Source organism: Pistacia vera, unplaced genomic scaffold, assembly GCF_008641045.1.
Source record: "Pistacia vera cultivar Batoury unplaced genomic scaffold, PisVer_v2 Contig588, whole genome shotgun sequence".
Classification (NCBI taxonomy): domain Eukaryota; kingdom Viridiplantae; phylum Streptophyta; class Magnoliopsida; order Sapindales; family Anacardiaceae; genus Pistacia; species Pistacia vera.
The window spans coordinates 304,804-317,830 of NW_022196432.1; the positions used below are offsets into that span (position 1 = coordinate 304,804).

The 13,027-nt window shown below is 33.6% G+C and overlaps 2 protein-coding genes across 2 annotated transcripts; both read left to right on the plus strand.

Annotated features, from left to right (window-relative positions):
• Positions 1-1,095: 1,095 nt before the first annotated feature.
• Positions 1,096-2,052, plus strand: LOC116109706 (putative L-type lectin-domain containing receptor kinase II.2). The gene has a single exon (XM_031395930.1). The coding sequence runs from the start codon at positions 1,096-1,098 to the stop codon at positions 2,050-2,052; it is 957 nt and encodes a 318-aa protein (XP_031251790.1).
• Positions 2,053-2,382: 330 nt separating this feature from the next.
• On the plus strand, positions 2,383-11,664 carry LOC116109719 (receptor like protein kinase S.3-like). The gene is made up of 2 exons (XM_031395945.1): positions 2,383-2,430; positions 10,742-11,664. The coding sequence occupies exon 2, from the start codon at positions 10,942-10,944 to the stop codon at positions 11,503-11,505; it is 564 nt and encodes a 187-aa protein (XP_031251805.1). The 5' UTR covers positions 2,383-2,430; positions 10,742-10,941; the 3' UTR covers positions 11,506-11,664.
• Positions 11,665-13,027: the final 1,363 nt, after the last annotated feature.

Here is a 13,027-nt window from a genome sequence, read left to right on the forward strand (position 1 = left end):
GCCAACTTAGGGAGGAAACAAGAAACATGCTGGAGATAAGAAGGGGAAGGAAAACGCTAGTAATCAGTGGAGCAAACCAAAAGGATTGANGACTTGCTACCTTAGCATCCGAACCACTTTAAAAACTCTCTTTGCATTTATTTCGCTTTCTATATTCATTATCACGTGTGTTTATTGGCCAATCAGCGTTACGCACGTGGCAATTCGTTGGTGCCAAAATCCAGCATCAACAAAAAGTAAGATGATTATTTTTTTAATTTTACTAATTTGGGGGTTAAAAGTAATTTATTAATTTATTTGGCAAGGGTAGTATGGTAATAGTATGCTCTACACCTATGTCAAAACCTAAAAATTGCTAACGGTAGTGTTGGTTTTTGGGTGGGAATCTAGAATTTATGAAACTATGGGCGGGAACATGAATTTTATTCAGTATAATAATAATAAGACAGTAGAAGGTTGAGTTATAACAGAGAGATGGGTTAAAGCGAGAGATTTGGGAGATATGTGACTAAAGAGATATTTCTATTATAACTCTTAAGTCTTAACTATCAACATTTATTTTTTTGGGTATTGTTCGGTCTTGGTACGAAGTCACATTGTGGGGGTTTTTATAGTTCACCCCCCAGAATACAATACAATTGTCCCTCATCTTAATGGCTTTTTAACTTATGTCATAATCTTAATGAATACAAATTGCATCAATCTAAGGATGCTTTAATTCAAGACCATACAAATAAGTATACATATAAGCAAATCATTTATTGACCTAGTAATGTTTTGATAAGTTTGTAAAATTTATCTGTTAAGAATGTGATATAGAAAGCCACACAAGAATACACATCACAATCTATATATATATAAGAAACAAAGATTCTATATTAAAATAAAAAGATATAAAAGTCTACAAAATGGACAAATTGTCCGCACAATTGACAAAAATCGAAATTGAATACATAGTTAATAGACTAAAACGTGTTTCTTGGTTGACGTTGGGTCAACTTTGATTAACCATGTCCTCTTTACAAATGCAATGAACTAAACTTGTTTACATAAGCTTAATTTTGGATGAAAGAGTCCAAACCTCAGCCTTTGTCAATGGCTGCAGCTCTTAGATCACTTTACGTTTATGTAGTTTTCAGCGTATCCTTGATATCTTTGGCGTTGGCTCAAGGAGAAAACTACTTCATCTTCCATGGCTTATCTGATTCCAATTTACATTTGGATGGCGTCGCTGAGATCCAACCTAGTGGTCTATTGCAGCTGACCGATTCATATTATACTCCTAAAATGGCTCATGCTTTCTACCCTTTTCCTTTCAGATTCAATACATCTTCCTCTCAATCTCTTTCGTTTTCCACAAATTTTGTATTTGCAATGGATAGCTTAAACTATCGCCCTGGCTTAGGCCGTGGTGTGGCTTTTGTCATCTCACCGTCCATGGACTTCAGTAAAGCTTTTCCAGGTGCATATTTAGGACTCTTCAACTATTCAAACAATGGCCTCTCTACAAACCATATCTTGGCGGTTAAGTTCGGTTCTGCTCTTAGCCCTGAATTTTTTGATATAGAAGATAACCAGGTTGGAATTTACATCAACAGCCTCATATCTAATCAATCTGCTTCAGCAAGTTACTTTTCCGATGAAGAAGGGATTTACAAAGACATGAGTCTAGAAGGTACAGGTCCAATACAAATTTGGATAGACTACAATGCAGCAGAAATGTTACTCAATGTAACACTAGCTCCCATCAAAGTTCCAAAACCAAGCAAGCTTCTCTTGTCAAAACCCCTCGATCCTTCTCAAATTCTCTTAGATTCTATGTATGTTGGCTTCTCTGCATCAACTGATCCAGATGGAATTTTATCCTATATTCTTGGATGGAGCTTCAACAGGACTGGACAAGCTCAAAACCTTGATATTTCCAAGCTTCCCCCAATGCCTCCATCTTCTTCATCTTTAGACAATGGTAACGCACACGTCTCAACAATTTTTTTTTTCTTAATACCAATGTTGGGTGCACTGATAGCAATCAGTGGATCTGTTTACTTGTGAAGAAGAAGAAATATGAAGAGTGTATGAAGATTGGGAAAGGGAATACAGTCCACAAGAATCTCTATAAGAAGCTCTATACCAACTAAGGGTTTCAAAACAGTGAGCTTATCGAAAAGGAGGTTTCGGAAAGTTTATAGAGGCGTGCTTTCTCTTCTAGTAAACAATCGCAGTTAAGAAAGTGTCCCAAGATTCAAAACAGGGATAAAGGAATTTGTTGCTGAGATTGCAAGCATGGGAAGACTAAGCATCGGAACCTGGTGCAATCTGCGGATATTGCGGCGAAGGGAGAATTTCTGTTGGTATGATATATGCCACATGAACCTGGACAAAATGTTATACAAAAATACATTACCAAGATTAGTTGGTTTCAACGGTTTCGAATCATTAGAGGAATAGCTTCTGGCCTTCTTTACCTCCATGAGAGTGGGAACGTGGTTCTACACAGAGATATAAAACCGGAAAGTTCTTTTAGATGCAGATCTGAATGGAAAATTAGGAGACTTTGGGCTCGCCAGATTATGATCATGTGGCAATCCCCAAACCACCAAGCTGGTGGGAACTTTTGGTTACATGCTCCAAGCTACTGAGGACTGGAAAGGCAACTACTTGCACGGATGTATATGCTTTTGGATTTTTATGCTTGAGGTGGCTTGCGGAAGAGGCCTCTTGAGCAAAACGGGTTGCCTGAGAGGGGGAATTTGGTTTATTGGGTGGCTGATTGCTGGAAGAGGGTCGATTCTTGATGCTAGTGATCCACAGTTAAAAAGTGTTTTTGCGGAGGTGAAATGAAGTTGGTGCTAAAACTCGGCCTCTTTGTTGTTTCCGAAATCCAGTAGGTCGCCTACCATGGGCAGGTGATGCAGTATCTGGATGGCGATGTTTGTTTGCCAGATGTACCATCTACAAGCAATATAACCAGTCTATTCACAGCAAAGATGAAGCTCCGGACAATGAGGTCGAGATGCCATTCCTTCATTGTTTGGAAATGCTTCTGTTGCCGCCGTGTCTACCACCGATTCAATCCTCGTTGTTGGTCGTTGAACCTTCAACTTCTTATGCATGGAGGACTCCAGTGTTTTTGTTTCAATAACTTGCAAGATTGGATATGTTGTTTTGTTTAGGTAAAACTCGTATCATGAGAGGATCTGATCTTTGTTCACAGCCATAATTCAAAATATATTTGATTTCTTAAATTCTCCGTTGTCCTCTCTAATTACATACTTAGGTCAACCGTTTAGGAGTGTATGCTTTTTTGCGACCACTTTATGCTTATATATTATTTTAACTTCTAAAAAAGTTACTTGGTACCTGTGCCAAATTAATTGGTTTCTTTTGTTTCGTTGTTTTTCTATTTAAATTAAGAAGTTTTCTTGTTTATGTTATAGAAATATGAAAGCTGGAAACTTCCTAATATAGAAGTCTGCAAATGCTTCAGACTGAACAATGCTTAATACCTATATTGAAGTTTTTAATTACATCATTTCAATTAAAGAAGCTTATCTTCTTTGGTACTACCTATCTATAAATGTCACATAAGTCACAAGAAATATTAAATACAAATACACTATAATGTGATATGTTATTACATCATTAAAAAAGCAAAAGAGTTCAAATCAAGGAAAGATTTTAATTTGTTAGGATTTAGTGTTTACATTATATTCGCCTCAAAGGAATATCTTGAGATTTAATGCTTACATTATAATCCATCTTGGGATACAAGGGACCGATTTTTAGCCCTCATCTAATTTATCAGCGTGATCACATTTAAATGTTTTTTTTTTTAATAAAGTTTATATATATATCATATATATAAAAGTTAAACTTTAATTCTCACATGAACCCAAAATATAATTTCATAATCTTAAAAGATTTTTTTATTATTTTAAATATTTTTTTTGTTTGATGAAAATTTATTAAAACTATTAGATACGGAACGAATCTAAAAAAACAAAAATAATTCAAAATTTGAACACTTCTCGATAAAATGAAAGGTCTAAAGGGTCTGAACATAGTTTCAAATCGTGTATCGTATCGTGTATCAAAAACCTAATTTTTGAATCATGTATCACGTATTGTATCGTATCTTAAAATACACCTTTTTCAAAAAATTAATAAAATATCAAATTTCTAAAATTAATATCCCCAAGATTAATTAAAGAATTTTGTGGTATTATTGACTTTAATTACAGTATTACATACCAAAATTAATCACAAATTTCAAGATCAATGTCAATATCTATATCTCCACTTATATATTATTATCATGTAAATGGGCAATAATATTTCTCTCACTTTCTTCATGCAAAATAGGTAAATAGAACAGTTTTAGTGAATTGGGTTGGGTGACCCGGTTTCGACCCGAATTTTTTTTGTGGACCTTTGGCCCAAATTAATAAAATCGTATCGATTTATATCAATATTTTTAAGGATACAACAGATACGTATCATATCGTAGGATATATCAACGTATCGAATGTTTAGGATCACTCTCTGTACTTATCGTTGGCGACCGTATCGAATCGTATCGTATGATCGTATCGGGTATCTAGGATACTAACAACCATGGTCTGAAGATAACAGCTCATAGTTTTAAAATGTGGTGCAACCTTGCCCAAAGAATACAAAGATCACATATGCTAGTAAATGGGCCAATCAGGCTCATACACTAGGGTTAAGGCCCAGTATAAACCCATCAAAGGATAAAAGCCCAATAGTTGGCACCATTCAATGCATTCATGTGAGCAACCACTTTGAGCCGCTTCTCAAAATCATAGGAGTCACTAAAGTCCAACTATTGAGAGATTTTAAATTGAAGATGTTGGTGGATCTTAACACAAGCTATATGTAAACTCATGAACATGGTTCATATAAAAACTATACATATATTTCGAGTCAGGGCTTAAATCTAAGTCTTTTCACACCAAAACATTTACTTAACAGTCAATTCTGCGGACACCATTTTCGACATTAAACTTCATTCTTTAGAGAAACGAAGTGAACTTACTTTGTAGGGAAACTGAACAACCTTTATTTCCTGCAAAACCAAACCTTATATGAGAAACTATATTTTCCCTATCAAGTATATTAAAAAACATTTTGCACCCCTATTTTTAGCATTGATTTGAAGAATAGTGGTATTGATTCTAGGTTCAAAGATGTGATATTAAAGGCAAAGAAAGTTGGTGGATGCATTGGAGTTCATAACTTTAGGTAATGAACTATCTTTTACATATTTCCTTATAGTTTCATTCCAAAAACATGACAAGTTTCAATCTTGAAATTTTCTTTGTTCAAGGTTACAAAGTCCTCTTTGCTAAATTGAGATCAAATTTCTTGGTTTTCCTACTTGCTGGTGTGATAATTTAAGTGCTTCAAATCCAAATTTGAACAAAACATACATAAATTGATGTACATTTTACAAGGGATAATGTAGTGATGAGAATGCAAAATGTCATATTCTCCTCCCTAATGTCTAGTCTTTATACTTATTTGGTGCCTAAATGTACTCATTATTATTTTATTTTGATTTAGGATGCAAATGGAGGTGTTAAATGCAAAACAAACTAATTGGCGATTTCGGACAGTTTCACATTGCTTGTAATCTCAGCATAACTCTCTCACCTGAGCTTCGATTGGATGATTCAAAATGCTATGGAACCCAAGAAAGGGATCTACAAATTTAATGTTTTGAGTTTTGAAGATACTCGCTGCATCAAGGTTGGAATTGGGCTTGAAATTGATGCACATACACTGCTAACGTTCCAAACATTCGGCCTTATCATGCAATTCAATATGCGGTTATTATTGGAAGTTTTGACGATCTAGTGCACGAAGTTATAGCTGGAAACACCACTTTCCTAGTTATATTAGGAATTTATTTTATTTTTAATTAATCATATTTGGATACATGTTATTTTGGATAAAACTTAGAATATTTTAGGAGATTGAGTAAATTCAAAGATTTGACTTGGACATTTTAAGAGGGAGGAGAGATCGGACTTGACTCCGCACGCCTCTCCTTCCCCTTTTCTCCAACTTCTCCTTTGAGTTTTCATGATGGCCATGAGCGGCTAAATTTTCATAACTTGGTCGAAGGAAACGAAGCCTCGAATTATAAAACTGTGAGATCTAATTTGTTTTAGTGTTCAATTTATGCTTTGGGTATCGGATGTTTCCTGTATGCCCATTGTCAGGGTTGTCTCGTTTAATTACTAGGAGGCCTACTAGTTTTTATTCATTGCACTATGCAAATTAGATATCAAATCCATAATTGTTTGATCCCTCTAATTTGTGAAGTAACTAGATGAGAATTTGCTGCGTCAAGTTTTATTAAATCTTAAGAAGAACGCTCGACTAAATTAAATACAACCGCTTGTTTTTTCTTGTTCAGCTTCATCGATCTCTCTAGTTCTTAAAGCTGCTACTAGATTAAACCTTTTAGTGCTTGTCTTGGGTTGTTTAGTAGTAAGATTAATTAGATCGCTTGTTTTCTAATTAATTGCGACTAAGGAGAGATAGGAAAATAGTTCCAACTGTGAATATTCAGTTGAATTGATATATACTTGCATCGATGATCAGTTTTAAAATTTCGATGGTGGATGTTGCCTTAAACCAAGGTTTGTTCTTTTGATTGATTTCGATAATTTAATTTGAATTGTTCCTTAGTTGTTTTTCTTAAAATTGTTTTTGTTATACTCAAATTCCCCCCATCCTTGTTCATGTAGCATAAAACTAGGCTAAATACTCTCATGGGAATGATCCTACTCGCACTACTACATTAATTCTTTTTTTTTTTTTTTTTTTTGGAGTATAGATTTTATTTTTGGTTGCCTGTGACAACAACATGTAGCCTTGAAAAAGCTTCAAGTCTACTATGTTCCAACTCTGCATATACCAAGTCTCTTGCAATTGCCAGATTTCATTTTTCTTAAGGACAATCTTCTGTCATACCTTCTAGTACAACTTGAAGGGGCCTTTTTAGCTATTTCTTCTTTGCAATTAGTGATACTTCCTATTAGTGATACTTGGAAATTTGTTAACCAACTCATCATCTGCTTTTCAGTCAACAATTATTTTTCACCATCTTTTTTCTCGTATACAGAACATTCATCTGATGTGTGGATGGTTTGATCATTAATCAATTCCTTTTAAGATTGTTTTAGTTCAACTAGGTGGGAAAATTCTTAATCATAATTTATTTACATTACATGATAGTATCTAAAGGGAATGAATTACTATAGCAGTACTGAACTTTGAAACTATTATGCAATAGAAAATTCTTAATTGACAATTCGGTTATGTTTTGATAGAACATTTATTATGTTTTGTTAGCTTGATAACCGATTTTGTTTAATACATCAAATTTCAACAATATTTGTCAAATGGTTGTTGATCCATTATTAGCAACACAAATAGCAAGCGTAATAGCAGCCAATTTTGCAATTATATGAGGTATAGACATATACAACTATTTGAAGCATAATTACGGTTAAGTGAAAGATATGAGCAAAAACTATGAAAAACTTATAGAGATATATAAAGAGCTATGTGATGAAGAGGAAGATGTAAATAAAGAAATAGAAAAAAAAAATGAGATTGAAAAAGAGAAGATAAATTGGAGGGAAAAAAAGATTCAAAGAATTTGAGGGAAAGTATGAAAAGTCCTTCTGCTAATGTGTGAATTATGTCTATTTTTGGGTCTTGTGAAACTTGGTAGCCAAATTGTAAAGAAGACTAAGAAGGTAAGGAATCTGGAGGGAAAAAGTGGGAATACATAAAGTTTAATTGTTAAGAAGGTGTTGACTTCACATATAATGAATCTTGCCAACAAAATTAGTGAATTCTCATCCCTTGAAGAAAACATCAAAGTGCTACAAGACTATCTAATAGTTGAAAATTTAAAAAGAATTTTCATTATGGGACCAATATTGGTTGGGAAAAGTACAATAATGAATTAAAGATGTCGAATGGGTCATTTTTGTCACCTATCTAATATTAATGGAACATTAAATTATGTCATGCACAGTTTGTGCATATTTTGTGCTTATATTGTGTTGTTATGAAAACTAAATTATTTTATGCATATCATATTAAGCCATATAATGTCATGCCATGCCAAATGATTTGACCCATTTTGACATCTCTATAATGAATCGTTTTTACCAAGCAACGAATGGTTCTGAAGCGTTTAAGATTGTTTTCTTGATAGTTGTAGGCAGAAAAAGAAATGAAGATACATACAACAAAAACTTCAAAAGCGATTGCAAATAAAACCAAAATAGTTTAGTGATGACGAAAGAAAAAGCATTATTCATGAACAGTTGAAGAAAATGAGTTATTTATTGTTACTTGATGAAGTGTTTTCGAAGATTGATTTGGAAGAATTAGGCATTAATGATGAACAAAAAGGAAAGGTGGTCTTTGCATCTAGGAATTTAGATGCTCGTGAACAAGTGGATCAACAGATCAAAGTAAAGAGATTGTTAGACATTGATGCCCAAAATATGTTTTGGGAGAAAGTGGGTGTACATTTGAAGGATAATCCACAATCAAGAGAGGAAAAATTGATTAGCAAATTATGTAGTGGCAAACCATACCTGATAAAGTTGATAGCAAACCATTTAGCAACTAAAGTGAGGGTTCTAGAAACAAATGGAACGAATCCATCAATATTGCGGAACACATTGCTTGAATTAAGATCACCAACTAGGGAACCAAAGCAGCATTTGGAAGAAATTTACAAGTCTCTTGAAGTTAACAAGTTACGTCCAAGTGAGAAGTCTTGCTTTCTATATATTTCCTGCTGGCCATGAACTTCATCGAGATTATATAGCAAAAATCATAGGAGTCACTAAAGTCCAACTATTGAGAAAGATTTATAATTGAAAGATGTTGGTGGACTGTAACACTAACACAAGCTATATGTAACTCATGAACATGGTTCATATAAACAACTATACATATATTTCGAGTCAGGGCTTAAATCTAAGTATTTTCACACTCAAACATTTACTTAAACAGTCAATTTACGGACACCATTTTCGACATTAAACTTCATTCTTTAGAGAAACGAATTGAACTTATTTGCAGGGAAACTGAACAACCTTTATTTCCTGCACAACCAAACTTTATGAGAAACTATAATTTTCCCTATCAAGTATGATTAAAAAAAACATTTTGCACCCTATTTTTAGCATTGATGAAGAATAGAGGTATTGATTCTAGGTTCAAAGATGTGATATTAAAGGCAAAGAAAAGTTGGTGGATGCATTGGAGAGTTCATAACTTTAGGATAATGCACCATCTTTTACATTTCCTTATAGTTTCATTCAAAAACATAACAAGTTTCAATCTGAAATTTTCTCTGTTCAAGGTTACAAAGTCTCTTTGCTAAATTGAGATCAAATTTCTGGTTTCCACTGCTGGTGTGATAATTTAGGCTCTGCAAATCCAAATTTGGACAAAACATAATAAATTGATGTACATTTTACAAGGGATAATGTAGTGATGAGAAGCAAAATGTCATATTCTCCCCCTTAATGTCTAGTTTTTTACTTATTTGGTGCCAAATGACTCATTATTATTTTGTTTGATTTAGGATGCAAATGGAGGGTTAAATGCAAAACGAAACTAATTGGGTGATTTGGACAGTTTCAACATTGCTTCGTAATCTTAGGATAACTCTCTACCGCAGCTCCGATTGAGATGATTCAAAATGCTATGGAACCCAAGAAAGGGATCTACAAATTTAATGTTTTGAGTTTTGAGAGATACTCGCTGCATCAATGCTAGAATTGGGCTGAAATTTATGCACCTGCACTACTGAAGTTCTGAAACATTCGGCTTATCGTGCAATTCAATTATGCGTTTATTGGAAGTTTTGACGATCTGGTGCACGAAGTTATAGTTGGAAACACCACTTTCTAGTTATATTAGGACTTATTTATTTTTAATTAATCAATTTGATACATGTTATTTAGGATAAAACTTAGAATATTTTAGGAGATTGAGAGAATTCAAAGATTTGAATTGGACATTTTAAGAGGAGGGAGAGATCAGATTGAATACGCAGCCTTTCCTACCCCTTTCTCCAACTTCTCCTTTGAGTTTTCATGATGGCCATGAGCGGCTAAATTTTCATAACTTGGTCGAAGGAAACGGAGGCTCGAATTAATAAAACTGTGAGATCTAATTGTGTTTAGTGTTCAATTTATGCTTTGAGTATCGGATGTCTGTATGCCCATTGTCATGGTTGTCTCGTTAATTACAAGGAGCCTACTAGTTTATTATTCATTGCAATCTATTGCTAAATTAGATATCAAATCCGTAATTGTTTGATCCTCTAATTGTGAAGTAACTAAGATTTGAATTTGCTGCGTCAAGTTTTATAAATCTTAAGAAAAACGCTCGACTAAATTAAATAAAACGCTTGTGTTGTGTTAGCTTCATCGATCTCTCTAGTTCTTAAAGCTGCTATAGATTAAACCTTTAGTGCTGTCTTGGGTTGTTTAGTAGTAAGATTAATTAGATAGCTGTTTTCTAATTATATGACTAAGGAGAGATAGAAAATAGTTCCAACTGTGAATATTCAGACTATGAATTGATATATACTTGCATCGATGATCAGTTGAAAATTCCGAAGGAAGATCCTTACTCGCACTAAACATGTATTCTTTTTCTTTTTTTTGTTGAATCATTAGAGGAATAGCTTCTGGCCTTCTTTACCTCCATGGAGAGTGGGAACAAGTGGTTCTACACAGAGATATAAAACCGGGAAATGTTCTTTTAGATGCAGATCTGAATGGAAAATTAGGAGACTTTGGGCTCGCCAGATTATATGATCATGGTGGCAATCCCCAAACCACCAAGCTGGTGGGAACTTTTGGTTACATGGCTCCAGAGCTAATGAGGACTGGAAAGGCAACTACTTGCACGGATGTATATGCTTTTGGAGTTTTTATGCTTGAGGTGGCTTGCGGAAAGAGGCCTCTTGAGCAAAACGGGTTGCCTGAGAGGGGGAATTTGGTTTATTGGGTGGCTGATTGCTGGGAAAGAGGGTCGATTCTTGATGCTAGTGATCCACAGTTAGAAAGTGTTTTTGCGGAGGATGAAATGAAGTTGGTGCTAAAACTCGGCCTCTTTTGTTGTTTCCGAAATCCAGTAGGTCGGCCTACCATGAGGCAGGTGATGCAGTATCTGGATGGCGATGTTGTGTTGCCAGATGTACCATCTACAAGCAATATAACCAGTCTATTCACAGCAAAGATGAAGCTCCGGACAATGAGGTCGAGATACCATTTCCTTCATTGTTTGGAAATGCTTCTGTTGCCGCCGTGTCTACCACCGATTCAATCCTCGTTGTTGGTCGTTGAACCTTCAACTTCTTATGCAATGGATGACTCCAGTGTTTTTGTTTCAATAACTTGCAAGATTGGATATGTATGTTTTGTTTAGGTAAAACTTGTATGATGAGAGGATCCTGATCTTTGTTCAGAGCCTGTAATTCAAAATATATTTGAATGTCTTAAATTTTCCGTTGTCCTCTCTGATTCTTTACATATTTAGGTCAACCTTGAGATAGGTTTAAGAGTATGATGTTTTCTGGCGACCACTTCATGCTATACATCTATTATATTTAACTTATAAAAGAAGTTACTTGGATACCTGAGCCAAATTAATTGCTTTCTTTTGTTTCGATTGTTTTTCTATTTTAATTAAGAAGTTTTCTTGTTTATGTTATAGAAATATGAAAGCTGGAAACTTCCCAAGTAAGAAGTCTGCAAATGCTTCAGACTGAACAATGCTTAAATACCTATATTGAAGTTTTTAATTACATCATTTCAATTAAAGAAACCTTATCTTCTTTAGTACAACCTATCTATAAATGTCATATGAGTCACAAGAAATATTAACCACAAATACCTATAAATGTGATATGTTATTACATCATTAAAAAAGCAAAAGAGTTCAAATCAAGGAAAGATTTTAATTTGTTAGGATTTATGTGTTACATTATATACGCCTCAAAGGAATATCTTGAGAATTTAATGCTTAACATTATAATCCATCTTGGGATAAAAGGGGACTGATTTTTAACCCTCATCTAATTTAGCAGTGTGATCACATTTAAATGTTTTTTTTTTTAAATAAGTTTATATATATATACATATATATTAAAAGTTAAACTTTAATTCTCACATGAACCCAAAATATAAATTTTCATAATCATTAAAAGATTTTTTATTATTTTAAATATTTTTTTTGTTTGATGAAAATTTATTAAAACTATTAGATGACGGAACGAATCTAAAAAAACAAAAATAAATTTCAAAATTTGAACACTTCTCGATAAAATGAAAGGTCTAAAGGGTCTGAAGCATAGTTATCAAATCGTGTATCGTATCGTGTATCAAAAACCTAATTTTTTGAATCATGTATCACGTATTGTATCGTATCTTAAAATACACCTTTTTCAAAAAAATTAATAAAATAATCAAAATTTTCTAAAAATTAATATAATCCCCAAGATTAATTAAAGAATTTTGTGGTATTATTGACTTTAAATTACAGTATTACATAATCAAAATTAATCACAAAATTTCAAGATCAATGTCAATATCTATATCTCCACTTATATTATTATTATCATGTAAAATGGGCAATAAATATTTCTCTTCACTTTCTTCATGCAAAATAGGTAAATATAGACAGGTTTTAGTGAATTGGGTTGGGTGACCCGGTTTCGACCCGAATTTTTTTTTGGACCTTTGGCCCAAATTAATAAAATCGTATCGATTTATATCAATATTTTTAAGGATACGAACAGATACGTATCGTATCGTAGGATACATATCAACGTATCGAATAGTTTAGGATACACTCTCTGATACGTATCGTTGGTGACCTGTATCGAATCGTATCGTATGATACGTATCGGATATCGTAGGATACTAATAACCATGGTATGAAGATAACA

Bases quoted from the DNA above. Each gene is read 5' to 3' on its own strand.
- LOC116109706 (XM_031395930.1), top strand. From the start codon at position 1,096: ATGGCTGCAGCTCTTAGATCACTTTACGTTTATGTAGTTTTCAGCGTA.
- LOC116109719 (XM_031395945.1), top strand. From the start codon at position 10,942: ATGGCTCCAGAGCTAATGAGGACTGGAAAGGCAACTACTTGCACGGAT.